Source organism: Acomys russatus, chromosome 16 (genome assembly GCF_903995435.1).
Source record: "Acomys russatus chromosome 16, mAcoRus1.1, whole genome shotgun sequence".
Classification (NCBI taxonomy): Eukaryota; Metazoa; Chordata; class Mammalia; order Rodentia; family Muridae; genus Acomys; species Acomys russatus.
In genome coordinates this window covers 42,514,427-42,541,173 of record NC_067152.1, presented here as the reverse complement: position 1 = coordinate 42,541,173, position 26,747 = coordinate 42,514,427, and the positions used below count along the sequence as shown (strand labels likewise).

At 52.1% G+C, this 26,747-nt stretch overlaps 1 protein-coding gene across 1 annotated transcript; it reads left to right on the top strand.

Annotated features, from left to right (window-relative positions):
- Positions 1 to 2,297: 2,297 nt before the first annotated feature.
- On the top strand, positions 2,298 to 25,614 carry Mxra7 (matrix remodeling associated 7). Its single transcript, XM_051159107.1, has 4 exons — positions 2,298 to 2,588; positions 13,874 to 13,937; positions 17,711 to 17,804; positions 25,392 to 25,614. The coding sequence occupies exons 1-4, from the start codon at positions 2,298 to 2,300 to the stop codon at positions 25,504 to 25,506; spliced, it is 564 nt and encodes a 187-aa protein (XP_051015064.1). The 3' UTR covers positions 25,507 to 25,614.
- The last annotated feature ends 1,133 nt before the right edge of the window (positions 25,615 to 26,747 follow it).

Sequence of the window (26,747 nt, the reverse complement as noted above, 5' to 3'; positions counted from 1 at the left end):
TTATGGTTGTGAGCCTAGCCTTTAACGGCCGAGCCATCTCTCCAGCCCCCAACTCCCATTCTAGGGAATCCAGTGCCCTCTTCTGGCCTCCACAGGCACTAGGATTACATGTGGTGCACAGACATACATGAAAGCAAAACACTCAAAAGTAACCTAGGGCTGGGAGGGAGTCATAGCTCATATCTGCTGTCTCAGCCCTGGAAAGGAGCAATGCAAGTTCAAAGCCAGCCTGGGCTACTGAGTGAAACCTTGTTACTAAAACAGAACACAGGGATGTGGTGGAGAGGTGGTATATTGGCGTGTGTGTGTGTGTGTGTGTGTGTGTGTGTGTGTGTGTGTGTGTGCGCGTGTGTGTGTAGTGATCTTATTCTAAAATAAGGCTCATATAGCTGGGTGTGGTGTACACCTTTAATCCCAGCACTCAGGAGGCAGAGGCAGGTAGATCCCTGCGAGTTCGAGGCCAGCCTGGTCTACAATGCTCGTCCAGAACAGCCAAGGCTACACAGAGAGATCCTGTCTCAAAAAATAATTAATAAATAAATAAATAAATAAGGCTCATATATTTTGGCTGCACATCCTCTAGGGGTCAGAAGCCAGAAGCCTATAGACAGAGCCTTTGTGTATAGTTGAACTTTTTTTTCATCAACTACCCCTAAGAGGATACACATCCTTCTTAAAGTGCAGAGACTGTGGTTATAGGGTTGAGCGCCCCCTGTTGCTGTAGACCCTCCTGTCATGGCTGGAGCACACAGGCTGTTGTATAGGGCATAGTAAGTAGTAGAGCACTTCGCACTGTATGTGTAAGTATGTTTGCATGCTTAGGATTCCCTCCCCAGCGCCACGAAACAGCAACGAAAGAACTCTGGCCCAGCATCTAGCCAAAGTTTGCACCCCATTTGGTGAGACATACGGGTTGGCCTCCTGAGATTTCTGAACAGGTGTGGTTACAGGTATGTGCCACCATCCCAGGCTGGGAAGCCCAGCTCCTTTCTGTCGTTTCGCTTTGTTTTTTTGTTTTTTGGGTTTTTGGTTTTTGGTTTTTGGTTTTTCGAGACAGGGTTTCTCTGTGTAGCCTTGGCTGTCCTGGACTCGAATTGTAGACCAGGCTGGCCTCGAACTCACAGGGATCCACCTGCCTCTGCCTCCCAAGTGCTGGGATTAAAGGCGTGGGCCACCACCACCCAGCATCCTTTCTGGGTTTTGTTTTTGTTTGTTTGTTTTTTTATTTATTTTTTTGAGATGCTGTCGTGTAGCTCAGGCTGGAACCGGATTTATTGTGTAACCCAGGCTGGCTTTGAACTAGTTCTGCCTCCACCTTCTGAATGCTGTGGTTATAACAAGCCTCGTTGACTTTTTTATTTTTTTATTTTTGTCCTTTGTTTCTGACAAACTTTGTCTGCCCATACTTATTCAAAGTAAATAAAAGGTAAGAGGGGAGTGTTAGAGAAATACACAGTTGGTCGCAGTATGCTTTACACTTCAATCGACAGAGCCCTGGAAAAGATACGAAAAATGAACACACTCTTCTCACCTCGTTCCATCCTCTTGGCAAAAACTCATGAATGTTGCAGCTATGGGACATGGCTGCCAATAACCCACTCAAGGGAACATTTTCCTTGTCTCTTTCTGAGACCGTCACATATGCAGCTTTGACCGCCTGGGACTTGCTGTATAAACCAGGCTGTATTTGAACTCACAAAGACCTGTCTGCCTATGGAGTGCTGGGATCTGGGATCAAAGGTGAGACCACCATGTTCCACTTTAGTTTTCCTTAATTTTCTCTTGAGGGAATTAGTGTTCAATTTCCATGAACCCCTTTGAACTTGCCTCTCTCTACACGACCCTGTAGTGTCCAGGTCGACAACACTCCAGGATGAGCATTTTTGTATATGGTGTGTGTTGTTTTGAGACGGGATCTTCTATGGCTCAGAGCTCATTGCTACTGAGGACAACCTGGAACGCCTGATCCTCCTGCACCCATCCACCTTTCAAGTGCTGGATGACAGGTTTGCTCCACCATCTCTCTGCGCAGGGCTCTGAAGGCCAATCTGAAGACATTGAACAATGAGCCTTTCACCCTATCCAGCAAGCCAGGGCTGAGATGGTGCCCCGGAGCGTGAGCCAGCGAGGGGTGGGCTTTTCAGCTCCTCCCAAGGTCCCCACTCCAAGTCACCCCTCAGGGCGCCAGAGGGCGTGGTCTGCTCTGGGCTCCACCCCTGGGCGTGGTTTTGTGGCAGGGAGCTGTGGGCTCCCTCCGGATCCCGGCGGGCGGGCGGGCACTCGGCGGCCGCGGCGCGATGGAGGCGCCGGCCGAACTGCTGGCCGCGCTACCGGCGCTGGCCACGGCGCTGGCGCTGCTGCTCGCCTGGCTGCTGCTACGGCGTGGGCCAGCCCCGGCCCCGGCCCTGGTCCCCGCCCCGGCCCCGGAGAGCGCGGCCCCGGCCGAGGCCCCCGGGGCTCCCGCACCGCCTCAGCCTCCGGAGCCCTACGCCCCGGAGCCCTCACCCGCAGAGCCGCCGTGCCAGCCCGAGCGCTTGGCGGAGCCGGGGGAGCCCGAGGCGGAGGAGCCAGCGGCCGAGGGGAGGCAGGTACGCACCAAGGTCGCCGTAGGGTCCCCGGGAGGGCACTCACGATCTTGCTGGCGGGACCTCCCCAGGAAGGGCCGAGCCAGCGGCCGGCAGGAAAGGAGGGTTCCTGCAGCTGGGACGCTCCATCCTCCCCCGGAGTGCCTCTGAGCACTGTTCTGGAGCTGCTTTCCCTCCCATGGCCCTTGACACCCTGCTCTGCACCCTTCTCTTGCTCCGCTTTTGCCCACCCGTGTCCAAATCCACGGACACGTGCCCTACTTCAGGGTCTGAGTTGGAGTTAGCTTACTTTTGACAGCACAGTACTTTGGGGGTGGGGTGTAGGAGAAGAAAAGTTTCCTGTCTTTTGGGTCAACTTGAAATCCAGATTCCAGTCAATGTGGGCGTTGCGTGAGGGTGGGACGACGACGGGACAGAAAGGAAGGGCACTTACTAGGACCATGTTTTCAAACTGCTCATAGGTGTTGACACCTCAATCCCCACCCCTTGAGTTGCTGAGGAGTCCGGCTTGGATGAAACAAAAGGTGCAAGAAGTGGCCCTCTGGTATCACAGCTGATACCCGCAAACCACTTTCCCCACCTCCTGGGAGCGGGCCTTCAGGGTGCCCCTCCACGCACTCATTCTCTCTGATGCATCTCTGTAGATTGGATCCCAGCTTGGCACAGGCCACCGGCTCTGGTCTCTGGTCAGATTTTAACACTTTGTTCTTCTTCTTAGGGGTGCTTGGAGGACAGGATGGCCAGCACAGTGGAAGCTGTGGGCTTGCTGCTTTGTTGCAAGGGTCAGCTTTTCTCCCGGTGCCTTCCCTCTCCCTTGCTGGATACTATGGTTTACACTGGAGGGAAGCTCTTGGGACCGGAGAGGCGGCAGTGAGACTGGGTTAAAGCCTTTCTCTGTGCGGAGTCGGCCAGACCCCCTACTAGCAAGCTCTTTGCTTGACAAGTGGGTGACTAATTGTGTCATTAGAGAGGCTTCTAACTAGCCCTGAACAGGCCTGTGAGAAGTGTTGTGTTGAACCCAGGGAGAACGGGAGGGCTGGGGTGAGTGGACCGTGGGTTGGCCATTCCTCCTAGGCTTCCACCGGCTGTCCTCCATCAGCCCTGTTTCAGATTGTTTCTCTCTATTGCTCAGCCACAGATTCTAGACCAAAGTCCAAGATGTCTTTTAGCGGGGAGGGAGCACAGTCTCCTATCTTGATCCTTCGGAATAGGGCAATTTCTTAAGAAGGCTTTTCTTGGTACTCATCCTGAGATGGGCGCAGTGGTAGTATTGAAACAGGGGCCGGTATGTAGTTTACCCAGGTGGGCACTAAGGATTTTTTTCTGGTTCTGGTTGGCTGGCTGACTGATTACTGATTAGTTAGCTGATTTTGCCGTCCCCCTCCCCCCCTCTCCCGCAAGACAGGGATTCTCTGTGTAGCCTTGGCTGTCCTGGACTCACTCTGTAGACCAGGCTGGCCTTGAACTCACAGAGGTCTGCCTGCCTCTGCCTCCCCAAGTGCTAGGATTACAGGCGTGCGCCACCATCACCCTTGAGACAGATTCTTGACATGTAGCTCAGGCTGACCTGGAGCCCACTCTATAGTCAAGGCTGATCTCAAACTCACAATCCTCCCTCCTCTCCCCAAAGCCTATGATTTAAGCCAAGTGAGCCTGGAGACTTGAGCCTTTGTTCTAAGCACCGAGCGACAAGGGAGGATGGAGCTCTGTGAGTTCAAGTCCAGCCTAGTCTACATAACGAGACTCCCCCATCCCCAAAGAAAACAAAACAAAACAAAACAAAATCCTGGGACTACAGGATGCTTTGAAAGACGAGGTACAATGCAGGAGTTCAAGATGGCGCATCAGGCGCACCTCCTGTAAGCGTAAGCGTGTGTGTGGGGACTAACCAACTCCGGCTATTCCAGCCATAAATGTCAAGTGGGCAGAGTCTGCGGTGAGAGCCTGGGAGACAGGGCTATCTTTGTGTCCCAGTAGTCTGGGCTTAGAAATTGTCTTGAAATAGACTGAGGCGTTTTCCAAGTGTTTCCAGCGCTTTCTTCTGATGATCACACTGCCTGGGGGAAGAGGACTGAAGAATGCCCCTAGGGAAGAGAACCCTGATTGGTATGGAATGCTGCAGCCCTTGCCAGAGGAGCCTCCCTCACCAGAGGCGCCTCCTTCATGGTCCCTAAGGGAGAGGCAGCAGCCGGGGGACCACCCCACCTGCTGTTAGTATGGGAGTCACTGCTCCCCCCCCCCATCCCAGGCTTAACTCAATTCTCCCCCCACCCCAATACCACCCCCCCCACACACACACTTCATTTTCCATTAACTACTTCCTTCCTAATCCAGTCGGCTCCTCTCCCAGCAAGGCCTGGGCAGCCTGGGGCAGCTGCAGCCACTGACTCACAAAGCTGATTATTGAAAAGGCTCTGGAGGCCTGGGAGGTGGCCCTCAGCTGCTGCTGCAGATCACTGGGTGCCCTCAAGGCCCCCGGACCAGGTGGTAGGAAGAGGTAGTTAGAGACTGGGGCCCTGAGTAGAGACTCAAGGAAGGGGGGTGAGGTGAACCAACCTAAGGTCCCACAAGGCCAGCCTTTCCCCCCACTCCCCAGCAGTTTACAGCCGAGGCAGGGACTCCCAAAGTGCAGGATAATATTATTAGAATGTGTTTTCATCTCTCTCGTGGGATGACTTGGAGCCGGCAGTGCAGGAAGCATGGGGCGCAGACCTAGCTCCCACAGAGAACTGTGAGGTGACAGTGGCCAGACAAAAGGGGTTCTTCTTAAAGCCAGGGAGCAGAGCTTTCTTTTTTGTTTGTTTGTTTGTTTGTTTTTTAGACACGGTTTCTCCATGTAATCCTTGTCTGTCCTGGAACTCACTCTATAAACCAAATGGGTCTCATAGAGATCGGCCTGCCTCTGCCTCTGCCTTCTGAGGTCTAGGATTATAGGTGTGCGCCACCACAGCCTGGCCTTGAACTCTTGACTTCTATACCCACGTGTTGGGAGTACAGACATGCTCCAACCACATACACTATACCAAATAGTGTATTTTTTTTTTTAATTTTTGTATGTGTGTTCTTCCTGTGTGTACGTGTACCAAGAAGCCAGAAGGCAGCAGCTTCTGAGGGTTGTGAGCCATCATGTGGGTGCTGGGAACAGAACCAGGATTCTACAAAAGCAGCAAGTGCTCTTAACCACTGACCTAGAAATTATTTCCTTAAATTTAACTTTATGTATATGTGTGTATACCTGAATGCATGTCTGTGGGCCATGTGCACACAAGGGGCCTACGAGAAGTCAAAAGAGGGGTCAGGGGCCGGGCATGGTGGCGCACGCCTTTAATCCCAGCACTTGGGAGGCAGAGGCAGGTGGATCACTGTGAGTTCGAGGCCAGCCTGGTCTACAAAGTGAGTCTAGGACAGTCAAAACTATCACAGAGAAACCTTGTCTCGAAAAACCCAAAAAAAAAAAAAAAAAAAAAGAGTCAGATGCCCTGGAACTAGAGTTACAGAGGGTTCTGAGCTGCCACCTGTGTACTGAGAATTGAACTGGGGTGCTTTGGAAGTCAATGCTCTTAGCCTCTAAACCATCTCTGCAGCCCCCATCGAAATTACAGGCATGTGTCACCAGCCCCTCTTCTACCCACCCGCCCTTTGCTTGGCAGTGGTAACAAGACTGCAGAAGTGGGTCAGCAGCATGGCTCACCAGGTAAAGGTGTGTGCCACCAAGCCTGACAGCCTAGGGTCCACATGGTGGAAAGAGAGAACCAACTCCCACAAGTTATTCTCTGGCCTCTGCTTGTGTGGTGCAGTACCCACACATGCACACACACACACACACACACACACACACACACACACACACACACACACACACGCGCGCGCGCACACACCCATGCACACACACATGCACAAGCAATAATAATTAAAAACAACTTTTACATTTAAATTTTTTTTAAGTTTTTTTTTTTCAATTTATTTATTTTTATTTTATGTGCCTTGATGTGAGGGTGTCAGATCACCTGGAACTGGAGTTACAGACAGTTGTGAGCTGCCACGTGGGTGCTGGGAATTGAACCTGGGTCCTTTGGAAGAATAGACAGTGCTCTTAACCACTGAGCCATCTCTCCAGCCTTACATTTAAAATTTTTATTTTAAATTTATGTTTTTACCTGCATGTGTGTCTGTACACCATCTGTGTACCTAGTGCCCTCGGAGGCCAGAAGAGGCTGTTTGATCCCTGGAATGGAGTTAAGTATAGGTTTTGAGCCACCATGTAGGTGCTAAAAACTGAATCCTGGTCCTCGGTAAGAACAGCCGGTGTCTTTTCTCTGAGCCATTTCTCTAGCCTCTAAAGTTTTCTTATCTAAAAAAAAAAAAAAAAAAAAAGCAGAGACTGCAGAACACCAGACCATGGATAAGGAGGAATTCTTGGAACAGTTCTCCCCCACCCCCCGGGTAGATTCTTATTTTTTTGAAGACTCAGGGTCTGGAGAAAAATATCAAAATATGAAAGGATCTCTCCCTCCAGCAGTATGGGCCACTGGTCTTCAGCAAGCCTCACTCTGGGCTAAACCACCCACACCTCCCACTCTGAAAGATTCCAGAACTGGCCTGTCCTCTGACTGAGCCTTGAAGAGGTTTTAGAAGCTGCCCACATATAGTGTGTGTGTGTGTGTGTGTGTGTGTGTGTGTGTGTGTGTGTGTGTGTGTGTGTGTGTGCAAGTGCTCTGTGCTAGTGAGTGACAGCCCAACCTTCTGTTATATTCAGGTTCAGCCTGGCTTTCCTGCGTGAATGACTGCAGCCTCCAACCCTCTCAGGTGTGACTCCATCAAATCCTTTCTTCGTCGTCATCTTAAGTCTGTTTATTCTGATTTCAGCCCCACATTTGCCCCAGGTTTGGGTAGAATGCAGACTGCTGCCCACTGGGCTTTTTTTTTTTTCCCCCCTTCGAGACAGGGTTTATCTGTGTAGCTGTGGCTGTCCTGGACTCACTTTGTAGACCAGGCTGGCCTTAAACCCACAGCGATTCGCCTGCCTCTGCCACCCGAGTGCTGGGATTAAAGGCGTGTGCCACCACCATCAGGCCCCATTGGGCTTTTGTGTGCTTGTTTCATTCTGGTTTTATGAAAGCTCTTGGTGTCCTCTACACCCTCCCTTGGGAGCATTGTCTAAATCTGTTAATCCGGTGGAATTGAGCCTCTCATGCCTGTTCTCAAGTGAGTTTGCTCAAGGCTGGCAAATATGCCCACGAGAGGGCTGTGAGGTGAGGGCCTGGGATGGTGTTTTTGGACTGTATGTCTGCACAGGGTGAGGGTCAGGTGTGTGGGCATTAGCCAAAAGAACGATGATTCGGCCCATCTCTCCTTCTCTCTCTGCCTCTCACATACACAACCCTTTCTCCATCTCCATCCCTCCCCTTCCGCAATGCACACATGCATATAACCATGCTTTCCTGCTTGGGCTCCCCTTCCCCTCTCCCTGTTGGAAAGGTCTGTGTCTATAATATCAACTAAAGAGTTTAAGAACCTTTGCCACCACTGCTGTGTTCGAGGATCCTCCAGCCACCATGGTCCTGATGACAAGGAAGGATACCCTCTCCCATCTCCTGTGGGCACCCATTTTCCTCAGGTGTCTGTCATTGCCTTCCCTGCTCCCCATACTGTCCCTCTCCTCAGGGCTCCCTACTGAAGTCAAGGCCTGGCTTGTTCCCCTCTTTTCTCTGGCCTCAAGTCCTCTTGCCTGTCTCCCAGGGCCTACTCCCAAGGGAGCAGCTCCCCTTAGTCTTGCTGGCTGCTCTTCCATGCTGTGCTCTTGCAGGCTGCCTGATAACCTTTTCCCTGGCTCCTCCCACCCTAGGCGGCCCAGCTCCGCCACTTCCCAGCTTGCCTTTCATAACCCAGAAGCCCCATCCCACCTTTCTTGCTTGAGGCCTGCTGCAGCCTCCATCACAGTTCTCCCTGCCCCCACTGAGGTCACTGGTGTCTTCTGGGTACTCAGTCCTATGTCTAGACACTTGTGTGTTGACTGGTTGCCTGGTGCGCCCAGCCTCAGCATCTTTATACAAGCTGGGCTCACATCCTGTCTCCATGCCCTTGACCATGTTAGCAGATGTAAATCACCTCTCTCTCTCTCTCTCCCTCCCTCCCTCCCTCCCTCCCTCCCTCCCTCCCATGCATCATCCTATTTGGCTCCCCTCAGAGCACTTAACCAGCATGAAGTCATCTTTTATTTTTGAGCACATTGTCTGAGCAGAGGAATGTCTGCATACAGAATGAGAAAAGGCCTTTGCCAGGCATTCACCACCCTGTCCCCACTCCTATGGCAGGTCCAGTACCACAGGCATCCATGAAGCCTTTGTCAATAAAGAACATGCGAAACTCACACAAATCAAAACAAAAACTTGCTTCTAGTTCTTCTCCGAAGGCAGGTTCAGTCTCCTTGTCTCTAGCCTCAGTTTTTCTTTTTGGTTTTTCAAGACAGGGTTTCTCTGTGTAGCCTTGGCTGTCCTGGACTTGCTTTGTAGACCAGGCTGGCCTCGAACTTACAGCGATCCGCCTGCCTCTGCCTCCCAAGTGCTGGGATTAAAGGCGTGCGCCACCACACCCAGCAAAACTGGTACATGTTTCACACTGGGTTCTATACGTGTGATCTGTGGTTCTGGTGTCTCCTAAACTCCTCAGTGCTTTTCTCCCTCTTTGGCCTGAAAGGGAGCTCAGTGCACAAAGCCAAAGAGAGCTGCCACATACGGAAAGCCGTGGCCCTCTTTTTGTCTTGAAGATCCAAAGGGACCATCCTGAAGGGTCCAAAACAGCTCTGGGCTGTCAGACTCTGCAATCTGGGAGACCTCTGGCCAGACAGAGGGAATCAAGGGACCCATGAGAGAAAGACAAAGGACAGATAACAGGCTGTAAAGGCTGGTATGCCTAACTGTGCCACAGGCCTGTAATCCAAACACATGGGAGGTGGAGGCAGGAGGATTGGAAATTTAGTGTCGTTCTCAGCTACATAACAAGCAAGTTGAAGGCTAGCCTGGGCTACGTGAGACTCCATCTCAAAAACAATTTTTTTTCTTTTTATAGATGGCTCCTTGGTTAAGAGCACTGGCTGCTCTTCTAGAGGGCTCAAGTTCGATTCTCAGTACCCACAGGCAGCTCACAACTGTCTGTAACTCTAATTCCAGGGGATCCAATTTTTTTTTTTTCTGACTTCTATGGCACTGGGCATGCACACGGGACCAGACATGCACACAAGCAAGACATCCATGTACATAAAGCAAACAAAGAATAGAGACTGTGGTTCAAAGGATGGCCTAAAGTGTTCTCCAAGTAGGGAAAGTTGGAGAGAGTAGGCTCAGGGCCTCAGCAAGGCATGCATGGGCCGGCAAAAAATGGAGGGCAAGCTGACTCAGGAAACGAGGAGATTTTGCCTGAGCCTGTGATGGTCTGAGTGTCAGTCAGGCTGTCACTCAGAGGAGCTGTCACTCAGAGGTGGGCGGCTGAGATGGCCAGCTTGGGGCAGGACAGATGGGTTGGTTCTGAACAGATGTTTCTTGTCCCAAGAAGGACGCCTTCTCCTCAGTGGCAAGTGTAGACTTGGTGAGTGGGACCCAGGTGTCCTCCCAGAGGCTCTGTTTGGAGACGGGGAGGTGGCCAAACTGATATACTGGGACCTTCTGGGGAGAAGGGCTCCAGGTTTGAACTGGCTGGCACTAGCAAGCTCAGCTTTCCAACAGTCATGGTCAGCCCCTCCCCCAAGCAAAGATGAAAACTGAGCCTTCTGTTATGGGGAGAGACTTGGAGACAGCCCCCTCCATCCGCCACCAGACAGCCTGCCGTGATAGACCGGCCACTCAGGAGGCAGAGGCCAGTGGGTCCCTGAGCTAGACACCAGTCTGGTCTATAGAGCGAGTTCCAGGACATCCAGGGATACACAGAGAGACCCAGTCTCAGAAAACAAAAACAAAACAAAACAAAACAAAGAGTTGGGGCCATACTGAGTTCTGCCTGCCTGGTGGAGCTGCCTTAGGTAAAGCCAGTCCTGAGAAGCATCACATTTACTATAGGTCATCCCCTGGGCTTGCTTTGGTGGCAGCAGATGGATCTAACACACACACACACACACACACACACACACACACACACACATACTTTGCTTGCTCTATTCATCCAGAGGCCTGCCTGACCCTTCCTCTGCAGTGTTGTCTGTCTGGGTCCTTGGGGATGCTAGTTGGTGACTTTCTCTCTCTTATTACCTCTGGAAGAAGCTGAACTGGAAAATTACCTCAGAACACAGGGAGTTAAAACAGTGTCCATTCAGGAGCTGAGACTCAGTGGGGGTAATTAGCTGTTGCTTTGTTTTGTTTAGAAAGCAAGAAGATCGATTTAGCACACTGCAGAGGGCAGCAGGCAGGGCAGCAACAGAAGAGCTGCCTGTGAGGTGATTGCCTGCTGAGGGACCAGCCAGGATGACATCAGCCTGTGTTTAGTTTTCACCAGGTTGGTTTACTGTGGCCCGCCCAGAAGCCTGATGTATGGGCTTGCCAGGGCCGCTGCAGTAAAATGCTATGGGACGGGGGGCCTAAACAACAGCAATTTATTTTCTTATAGCTCTGAGGTCAAAAGTCCAAAGCCAGGGTGTCGCCATTTCTCCTGGAGCATCTTTCCTTGGCGTGCATGCGATCCTTTGTGTGTGCTGCCATCTCGCTGCGTGTTTCTGGGTTTTCTCTGATAGGGATAGCGGGCCTTGGATTAAAACCCATTCTAGGGACTGGGGAGATGGCTCAGTGGGTAAAAGCCCTTGCTACACATGTGTGAGGACCTGAGTTTGAATCCCCAGAACACATGTTAAAAAACAACGTGTGTGCATACACCTCAACCCCAGAACTGAGGGGGTCAGAGACAGGAGGATCACTGGGGTGTAATGGCCGCCAGCCTAGATCCCGGTTCAGAGACAGAAACTATCTGAAGGGAACAAGGCAGAGAGTGAGTGAGCACAACACCTGACAAGTGCACAGACACACGCATATTTGCATAAACACACACGTGTGCGCACACACACGTGCGCGCATGTGCCCCTCTCCTGAAGGCTTTATTTTATTTATTTATTATTTATTTATTTATTTATTTATTTATTTATTTATTTATTTTGGTTTTTCGAGACAGAGTTTCTCTGTGTAGTCTTGGCTGTCTTGGACTCGCTTTGTAGACCAGGCTGGCCTTGAGCTCACAGCGATCCGCCGGCCTCTGCCTCCTGAGTGCTGGGATTAAAGGCGTGTGCCACCACGCCAGGCTTCATTTTATTTTATTTTTAAGAGAGAGGCCTGCCATGTAGCTCTGGCTCACCTGGAACTCGCTTATGTAGATCAGGCTGGCTAAGAACTCACAGAGCTCCTCAGGCTTCTGCCTTTCCAGTGCTGGCATTGAAGGCCCTGCCAGCCATGCCTTCCTCTTTTGAAACAGGGTCTCTCACTGAATCCAGAGTTCACGAGTTGCCTAGGCTGACTAGTTGGTAAACTCGGAGGCTCTGCCTCTGCCCCTTCCCCCTTCCTCTTCTGCTGCCCCACCACCCCCACCATCCCAGCCCGAGTTACTGACATGCACAAGCATGCTCTTCTTTTTTTGTGGCTGCTGGGGACCCAAACATGGTTCCTCAGGCTGTGTACTTTGCCCATCTCCCCAACTCCTTTGTAATTTCTCCTGACCCTCTTTTACAGCCGACGTGTACAGATACCTCTGCATTCCCTCTGTGGTATACATGCATGCATTCCCTCTGTGGTATACACGCATGGTGATTTTGGGGCTGGTTGAATTTAGCTAAGATGTACTTAACTCTCCACCAGTTTCCTGTGCTATTGTATAAAGGTCCCAGATAGATAGATGTTTCCAGGTCTAGACAACAGATCCTTCTGAGAGCATCCCCTGCATTAGCAGGGGACCTGCTCACCTCCCTTAGCCACAAAGATACTTTGCTGTGCAAAACTGGGCTGGTATCTGGTCCCCCAGGACACAGCCTTGCCAGTGCTCGGAAGTGTGGCTTCTACATAGCTGCTAAGTAGTGGGTGCTGGCCTCATGCCCTGTGGAGCTCAAGGCCCCAGAATTTGCCACTTGCGACCCACTACCATGTGGCTTGTGAAGGCTTTATTTGTAGGCTCAGCTTGCTGTTCTGTTGTGGAGCCTCCTCCTGCAGAGGCTGGCTGCTTCTTGAGGTATTTGGGGCTCCCCCAGACCTGCATCAGCATTTGTCTCCAATGCAAGCACCCCACTTCTACCCACACCCTCCTCCCCCTCAGACCTGAGGTTTCCACACTGGCCTCCTAAGCTTCCAAGCCAGTTCCTTGGACCTCTCAGCCCCTGCCCACACCCTCCAGTCCCACATAGCTAGCCAGTCACATGTCTCTCTCATCCTCAAACATTCCTGAAGTTGAAGTCACTCCTTCCTTCCACCAAGGCCATCCCAGGACGGGACGGGATGCCTCTCCCCAGCCATCTGTTTATTGAATCCATGTGTGGGAGAGACAAGGGTAAAGGGATGGAGTTCCAATTTTGGGTAACTGGTCACTGAGCTGACTGGAGACAGAAAATGAAGAAGGGAGGAAGGCTGCTCTCTTGGAATAGCTGGCCTGTTAAATTGGCCTTGGCCCTGCGTAGTGCAGCCTGCTTTCTTAGTGCCTGGCTTTACTTACTAAGGTGAGGGCAGGAGTTCCACCACTTATCTTATTGTACCCAGGGCCTGGAGAGATGGCTTAGTGGTTAAGAGCACTTGCTGCTCTTCCAGAGGACCCGAGTTCAGTTCCCAGTACCCACATGGTGGCTTCCAACTGTCTCTAACTCCAGTTCCAGGGGATCTGACACCCTCACACAGACATATATGCAGGCAAAACACCAATGCACATTAAATAAAAGTTAAAAAAATCATTAAAAAAAAAAAAGGTACCCAAATTGGGCATGGTGGCAGACAGATCACTGTGAGTTCGAGGCCAGCCTGGTCTACAAAGTGAGTCCAGGACAGCCAAGGCTACACAGAAAAACCCTGTCTCTAAAAACCAAACCAAACAAACAAACCACCACCAACTACAACAACAACAAAACAGTACCCAAATTCCTGGACAGGCACTACCTGGGAATGGCCAAACTTGAGGACTTGTGGTACCCAGAGTTCTCCATCACCTTCTCTTCCTCACCACTGAGTTTATCTTGACATCAGGTTCCTCCATGGCTGCTGGGCATGCTCCCACTGGACCTCAGAGATATTTCAGGTAGCTAAGCAGCACTGACCCCTGACCCTGCCATTGTCTTGCAGGATGAAGAGCAAGACTCTGACAGTGAGACGGGGCCGCCCACTGAAGAGCCTGAGGAAGAGGATGGTGAGTGGCACCCACTCCCCTGGGCCACTCTGGGGGCAATGGGATCTGAGAACTGGGGGACCAGGTGGGTGAGAGGGGCAATGGGCTGCTTACTCTCACCTGCCTGCATACCTCTGCTGCAGTTCTGGTCACTGCTTTTCTGTCTGCAAAAATAAGTATCTTTGAGCCGGGCATGGTGGCGCATGCCTTTAATCCCAGCACTTGGGAGGCAGAGGCAGGCGGATTGCTGTGAGTTCGAGGCCAGCCTGGTCTACAAAGTGAGTCTAGGACAGCCAAGGCTACACAGAGAGACCTTGTCTCAAAAAACAACAAACAAACAAACAAACAAAGTATCTTTGGGTGTAGGTGGATCCCCTTAGAGGTAAAAGCTCCTGGGCTTTCCTGGCTGCTGGGCCTCTTCTCCCCTCTCCCAACCATGCCTGTCTTTCTGTTGGCTCTCTCGGGCACATTTTGTTGGGAGGCCTCCCAGGAGAGGGGGCTGCCTCTCCTGAGCCCTGGGTGGCTTGGTTGGGAGAGAGGGAGCCACAGGAACACATGAAACCGACAGGCCCCAATGTGTCCAAGACAGACAGACAGACAGACAGATAGATAGAGAGACTGACTGGCTGGCTGATCTGTCACATTTTATCCCCTTCAAAAAGAAACTGGAAGAAGAAAAGAAAAAACAATAAAATGTTAATATTTGTTGGATCAGTAGTACAGCGAGTGCACAGAGATTGTTTTTTTTCTTTTTTAAAGCAAGACCAACTGTAGCTTTATGGGAAGCTAGGAGTTCAGGAAGGCAGAAACTGAGGCTCCTGTGGGTGTCATCGGCGGTGATGGGGCCTCTAGAGTGTGAGCTTAGCTCTGGGTTCCTATTGCTGTGGAAACTGTCCAGGCACAGGCAGTGGTGGGTGGGGCTGTCAACCCCTGCCCAGCCAGGTCCATGCTCTCACTCCTAGGTCATCTAGTAAGGAGTTAACTGCAACTGCGGCCCAAGGGTCAGGCTATCTATCCCTGTTGGCATGGATACCAAGGTCCTATGGGAGGTTGAAACTGAGTGCAAACAGTGAGGGCACCTATAGACCACCATTCCTAACTCCGCTGACAATCTCACGTATGCCAAGCCCTGTGCCCAGCCACATGACTGCTCCTGAGCTGTCCCTTTTCTTTTGAGCCGCCATCCCCAGACAGCCCCCAACACTCATGCCATTTATAACCAGGCAAAGGGAGAAAAGCCAGTGGTCTCAGCTGTTGGAAGGAAGCAAGACTGCCCCCCCCCCCCCGCCTCCCCGTTCCCTCCACCCCCTGCAACCCCACCCCCACCCCACCAGCCCCTCTGCAACAAGCAGCTCAGCCTCCCAGGCTAATGGATTAGTGTCGCTAAAATGACTTCCCAGATTCATGATGCCTGGAAGAGGAAGCCCCCCAGCCCGTACGAATTCCCTGGGGGATCTTGCAGCCAGCCCTCCTGCTCTAACAAAATTGGATTGGGCCCACCGCCTGTGATTAGGTGAAAGCCTTCATCAGTCAGCTGTCCTGGCAGGCTGGAAACGCATCAGACGTGTCCCATAAACCAGAACCCAGAAGTGCACCAGGTTGGCAGCGCTTTTTACGTTTGTTTTTCTAAACAGCCGCACAGCGACCTAGATGTTGAGGTTCATTGATTTTGTCAGTTCTTCTGAGTCCGTCCTGAGGGCTGCTTGTGAGCAAGCGAGCGAAGGAGCTCAAGCTACAGCTGCCATCCCTGGCATGCAGGATATTGAGGGATTTGGGATAAACAAAGGCCTTCTCAGTATGCATGCTGCAGCAGACTGAAGTGCTCAGGGAGGCTCCCTGATCTCCTGCCTCATCTGTCCACACTCTGGGACTTGGAAAGCTCTTGCTTGATTCCTAGGACCTAAACCAGACAGAGTGGAGTTTCCTGTGCTCTGCTTATGAGCCTAGCTGGGCAGAGCTTAGCCTGTGGCGGGGCTGCAGAGGAGAGAGGAGGGTTTCTGAGAAAGCTCTTCTTCAGACCCCCAGAGCTGGCCCTCATCCCAGCAAGAGCCCTGGCAGCCAAGCAAACCCCCATTGACCCATATGCCTCTGTCTCCTCACCGATAGTCACCTTGTTGTCCTGTACCCTCTGTACTGTTGGCCTGAGGAAGGCCTCGGGCCCTGGACAGCTAGCTGGCTAGGTGAGGACCCCCAACCCTCCTAAGTGAGGACTGATGAGATGGCATGGCCTCTGCAGAATATTTGGGTTCTGAGTTTGTTTCCAGAACCTTCTTCCTCTTATTCAGGAGAGAATCCTAATCCCAGTGTGCTTTTCTTTCTTCCTGATAGCATTTGTATATCTGATGACCAGAGTGGGGAGTCTGACCTGCTGTGAGAGGATATGGGGGTGTCTCAGAGAGTCAGTAGGGCGTTCTAGAATGGCAGCAGGAAGAGGAGCTACAGCCAGGGATGTCCCTGGATGTCACCATTCCCAGCCTTTCTACAGCAGGCATTAGATAGAAGCCAGCCGGCCATCCTTAGTCTCCCCAGACACTGGCTGGATTAAGGGATGTTGAAGGCGTTGCTTCCAAGCAGATTATTTCATCAGGACACTTCGCTTTTCCATGTTCCTCTGCAGCTCTTGCCCCCCTCTGCTGGGGCACAGTGTCACATGCCCTGGCCCTCCTCTGCTCCCCGTCCCCCTGGCAGACCTGCAAATCTGCCCTGCTAATAGTCCGCAGGCACTGGCAGGCTGCTCTCAGGCACTGGCAGTCCGCCAAGCCTGTCCATTTGTGCAGCCCACCATGGGCTTGATGTATGCCTTCAGTTGCTGATAAACTGGGGGAGGGATGGATAGGCTGGGCCTGTCTGACCCAAGCAGAGGAGAAGAAAAGGAAGGTCTGAGTCCCTGGGGCCCAGCGTGGGGACCCATGTGCTTCCTACGATGTGAATGGCATTTGCTCCAGGTCTGAGCAGCATAGACTGGGATTGGCGGAGGCCACAGTGGTGGGGAGGAAGCCTCAGAGGCAAACAGCTGGACTGCTAATGCAAAGACAGGGGGATGGCTCTTGGCTGGCTTAACCTGGCTGGGGAGGGGATGTCATGTGGGGGATGAGCAGCACTCGGGCTGTGTCAGTTCCATCCGTGTCCCCCATAGAAGACCAAGGTGTAAGACGCCATAAGAGCTCATAGAAAATATAGAGTGAGCCTGGGGTCAGGTACTGGGGCGAGAGGATGATGTCACTGTGTGTGTGGCCCCTCTGAAGCTGGGGCTGCACTCAGGCTGGCACAAAGACTATGCACTATGCATGTGGCTTGTTGCCCCCCCCCCCCACTTCTTTTCTTTCTTTTTTATTTTATTTTGAGATAGGGATTTCCCCATTACACAGAGCCTTGGCTGCCCTGAACTCGCTTTGTAGACCAGGCTGGCCTTGAACTCACAGAAATCTGCCTGCCTCTGCCTCCTGAGTGCTGGCACTAAAAGGGTGTACCATAACCACCTGGGTTTATTTTTTTCCATCTACCAACTGAGCTACGTTGCTTAGATTGTTTCTTTGGAAACTAACAAAGGGAAAGCTGAGGAGGATGTAGTTCAGGGAAGAACGTGTACCCTGAGTTTAACCCCAGGCTTCACACACACACACGCACACGCACACGCACACGCACACACACACACACACACACACACCACGGGGCGGGGAAGAGAGAGAGGGAGAAAGAGAGGCTAACACTAACCAAGGAAGGGGAGATACTGCGGAGCGTCAGGAGGGCCTAGCCTGCCACATCATTGATAAACTTCCCCACTGTCCCCACAGGAGCAGCCTTCTCCTTTAAGTACAGCCCTGGGCAGCTGAGGGGAAGCCAGTACAAGAAGATGATGACCAAAGAAGAACTGGAGGAGGAACAGAGGTAGGCTGCCTTCTGGAACACTAGAATAAGGGTCAAGCAGGGGTGAGGCTCCTGCAAGCCCTGTCTACCACACCCTCCCCCCCCACCCCCCCACCCCCCGCCTGTTTTTGTGGGGTCTGTTCTTTCTCTTCCTGGGTAGTATTCAGCCAGCTTCAGTCAAGAGAAGACAGATACCCTGGGGCCAGGCAGCACAGAGGAGAGGACATAAGAGGAAAGTGGAGTCTATTTTTTGTATTTTCTCTGCCCGAAGCCTCCCCGACCTGGTGGGTGGAGGGGGGAGTCGGGGGGTGGTGGTGGTAGAGGGGGGTAGCGTAGAATGAGATCCAGAAAAGGGCCTGGAGCAGCCTCACTGTTCACTTACGCGTAGAGTCCCCCGACAAAACCAATTTGTCGCTTGAGGACAGAGCGGGATTCTTGGTGCTCATCCATCTGGCAGCCTCCCTCTTCCTGCCCTCCCCTTCCCCCCCCCCGCCCCCCCCCCCGGGCCCGCTGTGTCATTCTCTGTCTGTTCTGTTCTGCACAGCTCTGCTCTGCGCAGCTCAAGGCAGCTGTATGGCTTCTGGTTCCTAGAATCAGCCCGTTGTCCCCTCACCCACCAGAGCCCCCCCCGCACCCCCACAGTGTGTCATCAGGCTCCCCTCAACATTTTGTCTGGGTGGCATGGGTGGCTGAGGGGTGCTCCGAAGCAGTAGAATGGCCAAGGTGGCCACAGCGAGGAGCGAGGTTTGCACCAGCCCAGCAGCACCCTGGCCATGTGCACCTGCTGCCTCGCCCTGCACCCCCCCCCCCCAAGCAGTGTGAGTGGAGCCCTTGCTTTATAGTGATGTCTCATTGAGAACAGCACCATTTTCCAGCCCTGGCGCCCAGAGGGGCTGGTGGGGACTAGCCCCGATTCATGAGCTTACGTAAGCAAGGAATAGATGGCTGAAGTGGGGCGCACAGCTCACTCAGCCTCTCTGGGCTGCTTTGAGGGCCACCAGCATCCTCTAGTGTCACAAACACCCTGCTTGCAAGATCCTGTCTCCCTGCTGGGATGCCGCCCGATGCTGACTTCATAAGAAGCCCCCTCACCCCGGGGTGCAGAGGGATGTCGGTGTAGGCACTGCCGGGAAGCAGCCCGCAGCTCTTACCATGGGAGTCCCTGACTTCTTGGGTCAGGACACTGCCTCTCGTTATGACCACATCTGCCACCTTTATATTTCAGGATTGAGCTGACCTCTGACCTCACCTCCCTGTAGCAAGTCCCCTAGTCCTGGGCCACAAATGTTCTTGCAAACCCTTGTGGTAAGGAGGTTGGTTTGGTAGACTAGCAGTGCTTCCTCACGTCATCTGCTAATGGTCCTCAGCGCCACTGAGGTGGTCTAAACCGCCCCCCCCCTTCACTGCCTCCATAACCAATTAATGCATTTCTTCCCATTGGAACCCGTCTTGTTCTTCCCGTGCACGAAGACTCCCAGACACAGAAAGAAGGTTCCCAGAGGCCACTTCAAGTCCCTGGAGGACCTGAGGGGCCAGCTAGTGTGGGTGCTAGCATACTTGAGTGGGGACCATCATCTCTGAGACCTGGGGTGCTATGGGAGCGCACATACATCTTGTGAGGTGGCTGGTGTCGTGGCTTTGTCTCACCCAGAGGAGGAGAGGCAGCTAATCAGTGCATAGTAGAAACCCTGAGAGGGTCTATACACGACCCCCCGCCTCCCCGCCATGTTGCAGGCTAGGCAGGGTGCTGGTCTTCAGACCAAGGCTGAGGCCTCGTGCAGTCCTCTCCCAGCTGGTGTTATCCAGAGGACAGATCTGGTCATTTCCCCAAGGCTGTTTCAGAGCTTCTGTGCCAGAGCTGAGGTGTGGCCACAGATCCTCGCCGAGCTCCAGCACTAGAGGAGAGGGGGCGCAGCACACCCCTGCTCTCCCCAAGGCTCCTGGGGATGGGGCCTTGGCAGCACTATGACCTCACTCTGTCCACTCAGTTCGATGCCTCTTGGGCCTTGAGGGACTGTCATAGTAGGTTCAGTTAGACCTCAAGTTTGGGGTCTGCCACTGTCCCCTGTGGTCAGAGCCGAGGCCAGGAGATGAAAAGGCAAAGTAGCTTCTATGTCATTTTCAAAGACAGTAGACCCCCCCACCGTCCAAGGGCCTCTGTCTCCAAGTCTCTGGGGGTCTCCAGACCACCCATTGACATGCAGATGTTGACAGGTACCCTGGAGACTGTGCCAAGGAGCTGAGGTGAGGAAGGAGTCCCTGGCTGCTCTTCTGAGCAGGGAAGAAGTCCTCATTGTGTGCAGGAGACAGACGGGGAAGCCCTCAGTGTGTGCAGGAGACAGACAGGGAAGTCCTCACTGTGTGCGGGAGACAGACAGGGAAGTCCTCACTGTGTGCAGGAGACAGACGGGGAAGTCCTCACTGTGTGCAGGAGACAGACGGGGAAGTCCTCACTGTGTGCAGGAAGGACCAGTGGAGGTCCCAGCAGGGCCTGAGTTCATTCCATTACCTTACCCAGCATGCTCCCTGTGGCTCTCATATGCCTGCCCCACCCGGCATCTGCTTGCTCCCCCTCACCCCTGCATGTGGCATGTGGCCCCAGCTGGACCTGCCTGAGGGACACCCCTGACCACCTTTGTGCCTCCTGTGATGCTTGGGGTTGCAGAGGCTCCTCACTTTGGCTTCACCTTTCTGTCTCTGGGTTTTGGAGAAAAGATAGCTACAAGACAGATCTGGACCCACCTGCATTTGGGGAATGGCCCTAGAACTGTCCCCTTTAAAAAGCACCAACGTAGGGCCTGCTGCCAAGCCCGACGACCCAAGTTTGATCCCTGAGACTAATGAAAGGGAGAACCAACTCCAGTGAATTGTCCCCTGATCTCCACATGCACATGCACATCCTCACAAAACAAATAAAAATGTAATAATAATAATAATAATAATAATAATAATAATAATAATAATAATAATACCACCGTTCATGTTACCATCAAACTAATGAAATTACTCTCAAGCTTTTAAGCTGGCAGGGCACCTGTCATATCTGTCCCTATCAGACTGCCTCTTTCTGCTTCTAGGCTAACACACTGTCTCCTCCTCACCTTGAATGATTAGCTGGGCCACCGTAGCTGCGCCTAGAACCCAGTTCTGCAGCAGGTCCCTGTGGATTGACCACACGTCCTCAGGGAGTGGCAGTCAAGAATCTGGATGACCCAGTGGGTCCTTTGATCTCAGCTGAGAACTCTTGCCCGAGGATCTGCTCAGACAAAACTCCTGTCCAGGGCCTGGGGAAGCGAGAAGGCAGTGACCTCTTAAGCCCCGGCTGCTGTGTTGGGGGGGGGGGGAACGAACGCACATGCACAGCCCTCCCCTGCTCCCCACATTTGCTCTGTGTCCCTGCCTCCCTCCAAAGCTTCTCTTGAGGGTGCCACCTCCCTCAGTGTGGCTGGGATCATTGGCTAGCAGGCTTTTGACGGCTCCTCCTGGACAAAATGCCTGGCTGCCTTTACAGCTTGACAGGATATCCTACTTGCTGGTCCAGGACAGAAAGTGGAACCTAGCTTGTGCACTAGGCTGGTGCTGATAGGTCAGGCCGACTGGGCCCCTCAGTGCTGACCCAAGAGGAGGGTTTTCGTATGGCATATTAGGGCAGCTAGGCTCTTCCTGAATGGGTCTAATGGCTGAGAGTATGCATTGACTCCAGCTTCCAGGAGAGGGCGCCAAAGGCACAAAATCAGATTGCTTGCTTGAAGGCGGCCAGGTTTTTGACCCTTCTGGAGAACCTGCAGGGAAAGGCGCAGAGCCCTCATACTAGACAAAGACCCAAGGCAGAAGGAAGCAAAACGATATTTAGGCAAAAGGAATATCATCAGTGTAAGCACACAGCCAAGGATGGGCAAGCTCTGTTTCTCAGAAGCTGGAAGGGGCTGGTGGCCACCTGGCTCTGTGTGTGTGTGTGTGTGTGTGTGTGTGTGTGTGTGTGTGTGTGTGTGTGTATAGGGGGCGGATCAGCTGAGCTGTCACTCACTGTAAAGTAAGAGGAGCAAACTGCTGGTCTGGGAAAGCAGCAGAGCCTAGCATGGCCTCTGCAACTCCAAACATCCCCCTCTGGTCCCTGTGCCCACTCTCCTGTCCTGTGCTGCCTCTAAAGTAAACTGAGCAAGATACATACATGATCTTTTTTCTCCCTATTTCTCTTTACAGAACTGAAGAGTAATGAAGGTGTCCTTAGCCTCCTGAAGGCTTTCTTTCCTTTTGACATCCTAAAAGCTTGAGAGATTAAAAAAAAAAAAAAAAGAACCCCCCCCCCCCCCGCTACCCAGGGCTCCCCTAGGCTAGCAAGATCCTGGGGAATGGATTTGTCTCTGTCCCTATCAGAGGTGTTTATGCTGGGCTGCGGGGAGGAAGCTTGCCAAGAGTATGGGCTCAGGTCTTGGGCTTTTATTACCAGCCATGTTTGCTCCCTACACCCCCTTCATGCCCGCCCTCCCTAGTCCCACAATCCCTCTGTGATTTTATTCTCACTGAAGCCAGACAACAAGATTTGAGAAGTAACAGACAAATGAAGCCCATTGGTGCTCACTTGCAGTCAGAGATGGTCCCCTACAGAGGGTCTCACACACACACACACACACACACACACACACACACACACACACGGGTGGGGCACTTTTCTCTCTGGCAGGAATGATTTATGTCAGGTACCAGCCTTAATATGGCCTTCCTTTTTGCCCACACCCCACACCCCAGGAGTCTCGGGTCCAACCGTGTTGGCACTAAGAGGTCTTTTCACTAGTGTTCCTACCAGCTCCGCCTAGTCCCCACTTGGGCCTGCAGAAGCAATAACAGTATTTGCTTTCCAGTAGACTTCTGGATTGTGCGTTTCCGAGGGTTTTTTCTCCCTCTAGATGACTTAGAACCACCCACCAGTCCCTGGTTCATTTTTTTCAGACTTTTATATTTGACAGTATTTATACCAAACGACTCTGAAGTCTTAGACTTGTTGGCAAAAACATTTCTTTTCTAAAGCACTAAGTTTTTAGAAGACTTTCCATTTAGTAGAAAACTGGAAAGTGTCCAGTACCAACTCCCAAGCCATGTGTCCCTGGCAGTCTTCTCGGCTGCCAAATGACTAGGGTTCAGGGCGTGCAGGCACACACTCAATGCCTTGATACAGAGCCACGTGACCAACAGAGTCACACTCACTTGTTCCTAAATAGCAATAGTGAAGTCCCTGTCCCGTCTGGGACTTCCTCCACATCTAGTGACATCCTCTGGATCTCACTAGCTAGGCTTGTGTGGAAACCTGAGCATGGCTTGTGGGCGACAGACAGACACCTTGTACTGCTGGCGGCTGTGTTCAGCCTGTGTTCAGGCCAATAAAGGTTGAGTAGAGGACCTTGGTTACTGCGTGTTTCTTTAGTTTGTTTTATTTAAGAAAATATATATATATGCCGGGCGTGGTGGCACACGCCTTTAGTCCAATCACTCGGGAGGCAGAGGCAGGCAGATCACTGTGAGTTCAAGGCCAGCCTGGTCTACAAAGTGAGTCCAGGATGGCCAAGGGCTACACAGAGAAACCCTGTCTCGAAAAACAAACAAACAAACAAAAAAACAAAAACAAAAACAAAAAAAAAATATATATATATATATATATCTTTAGAAACAAACTTTAAGCCTACCTTCAATTTGATGCCTTTGACGCTCCAGCGGAGTATTAAGCGTTTGCACATGTGACTGAAAACACACAGCTCAGGGCTGGAGAGACGCCTCTTTGCCTAAGAACACTTGCTCTTGCAGAGGACATGGGTTCAATTCCCAGTATCCAGATGCTGTTTCACAACCACCTTTGACTCTAGTCCCAGGGATCCAATGCCCTCTTCTGACCTCTAAGGGTACCAGGGAAGCACACGGTACACATACATGTAGGTGAAACTCCCTTACACATAAAAATATAACTAAATAGCCAATAAATGCCACCACCCAGTGGGTATGGGGTGGTAGTGGTACACAGCTGTGATCCCAGTACCTAGAGGCAGATTTTACATAGTGAATTCCAGGCTAGCAAAGTCTACAAAGTGAGACCCTGTCTCAATAGCCTGCCCCCAAAAAATAACTCTAAAAAATAATTATAATAAATATACAACCTTCATGGCCACCAAAACCTCATGGACAGTTCGAGGGACAGTGCTAAACATGCACCCTACAGCAAATTCATCCATGGCTCTCAGTATACCCTCTCTGTTCACGGCACCCCTCTCTACACATAGCAGGCTACAAAATGCACCTTAAATGCCTCCCCTTCTCACAGAACTGACTATAGATCTAACTTGTCCAAACCAAGGAGGGTAGGCCTTGGAACATTAGTGTTCCGGCTTCTAGATGCCACTATAGACAGAAAACGGTTTGCTGAGTGGAGGGTGTGGGATTGGCTGGGGTGGGGGCGGTTAGAACTTACAGTAGAAAGAATGTCATTAAAAACACAAGACCTAGCTTGGCATGCTGGCACACACCTTTAATCCTACGTGCAGGAGGCAGAGGCAGATGGATCTCTTTGAGTGTGAAGCCAGCCCGGTCTATAGAGCAACTTCTAGGCCAGACAAAAACGAAAACTGTAGCATAAGACCTGACACACCAGGGCCACCCTGCAGGCAATACAGTGGCTGACAGCTTTGCCAAAGCCTGTTCAGTTGTGATGGGCCTACCGCAAGGCTGCAGCAGACGTGCCCCGGGGGTAGGGCTGAGATCTCAGCCTTACAGTGTGGCTCAAGTGCTGTCCAGGTTCCAAAGCCGTAGCGTGTCACGGAAGGACAGGACTACGGAATCAAGAAACAAGGGTAGAAAAACAAGAGTCAGGATTCTGTGGCCAGCCATGCTGACAAGGGTACCGCAGCGGAACAAACAGGACCACACACTGTTCCCGGCTTCAGCTGTTCAGCTTGCTCTTGGTATTTGCCATGGGAGTCATTCTGTGCTGGTCAGAGGGTGTGGAGGAGCCTCATAAACCTCAAGGCAGCCACTGAGACTATGTCAACACTGAGGCCCATCTGCAGCCACACTCGCTTTGTGCACAGGAGGAAAAGGTGCCCCCTCTCTAGGCAGCAGAGCCCCAGGGGCTCGATTTCACTCTACCCTCTCCAGTGACAGCACTCTGGCTGCACATCTGTATGTCGCCTTTCCTTTGCTTCTGACTCATCCCTCTAAACTGAGCTTGCTCCTAACCTTTTTTTTTTTTCCTCAGCACTTCAAACCACTTAATGAAACAGGGGTCTCTTCCTCCTCACCTCACCGTGAGATGCAAACCAACTGTAGGCCCATGAGGAAACTATAGGCCCATGAGGAAACTATAGGCCCATGAGGAAGCTATAGGCCCATGAGGAAACTATAGGCCCATGAGGAAAATCAAGGCACGGTGAACCAAAGAACCAGGGTTTTAGGGCTGAGCGTGTTAGTGCAAACCACCTTCTGCCTTTTTAGTGGGTCTTACACTGAAGAGCAAAAGTAGTTAGAAAGGAGGAAGAGTCTTCCCCTGGAGGAGCACACAGGCCCTGCCCCGCCCCCGCCCTGGGTTGGGAGCATCCTTTTCCTCTCATCCTCTCTTCTCAACAGAGTTCAGAAAGAACAGCTGGCTGCCATCTTCCAGCTCATGAAGGACAACAAGGAGACGTTCGGTGAGATGTCGGACGGCGACATGCAGGAGCAGCTCCGGCTCTATGACATGTAGACCTGTCGCCCAGCAAGATGTGACCCAGGACATCCATACAACCCTGAGAGACTTGGTCTGGGCAGTCGTGATTGGAGACTTCTGCAGGACCCTGTGTTATAGGATTTGCTCAGTCCCTGAGGTTTATGTGTCATGTCAGAGGAGTCCGCAAACTCCCGGCCCCTCTGGCTTCAGCTTGCTGGGGATGGTCCAGCTGTGCCGTGTTCTACAGACCCAGGGCGGGTGGTCCAGGAGAGCTGATGTGGGCCTGGTGTTTGAACCCTAAGCTCACGGTGTAAACAGAATACGGGGGAGCTATAGGGGAGATAAGCATTTTCTAGTAACGCTGAACTCTTCATTGCGCCCCAAGGGTATTTCTGGAAGCATGGGGGTGGCAGCTGAAGCAAGCAGCAGGGGAGCAATATTTTAGCGAAAGCCTGATTGAAGGCCTCAGCTGTCACCCTAGGGCAGAACAGTGGGGGTCAGTTAATATGAGCCTTGTGGCCACTGCTGAAACGTACCCTCACTGCAGTCATGCCTTGAGCATGTTTGGCACACAGAACTATGCTGGACACTGTAGGCAGAAGAAATAAAACACACAGCAAGAGCCTGGGATGCAGCGTGTGTGTCCTAAGTTCAAGGCCCCTGAGTTCCATCACCAGCACCACAAACTCTCCTTTCCCCCAACCCCTTCCCCCCCCCCAAAAAAAAACAATGTGACCCATACCTTTGGTGGAACTAGAGGCCTCGAGGATGAGAAGCTACTGGAAAGCATTGGAGAAAACCCTGGTGTCCTCTAGGATAATGCCTGAGTGCCAGGGTGGACCGATCAGGGATGATGGGCTGGGAACCACAGCAGCTCCTGAGCGCTCACCAGTCCCACTGCTAGTCACCCACTTGCCAGAAAGTTCAGAGCCTGAGCAAACTGAAGCAAGAGTGTGCTGAGGACAGGAAGGACGGAAGTTCTTGGTTGGTTGGTTGGTTGGTTGGTTGTTGGTTGGTTTTTCCAGACAGGGTTTCTCTGTGTAGCCCTGGCTGTCCTGGAATTCACTCTGTAGACCAGGCTGGCCTCGAACTCACAGATCCGCCTGCCTCTGCCTCTGAGTGCTGGGATTAAAGGCATGCGCCATCACTACCTAGCTAGGAGGAAAATTCTTAAGACCTCTTTTTATCTGCTAAAATAAAACTAAAGTGTGTGTTGTATGTGTGTGTTGTGTGTGTGAGTACAGGTGCCGAGAGAGATGGCTCAGCAGTTAAGAGTG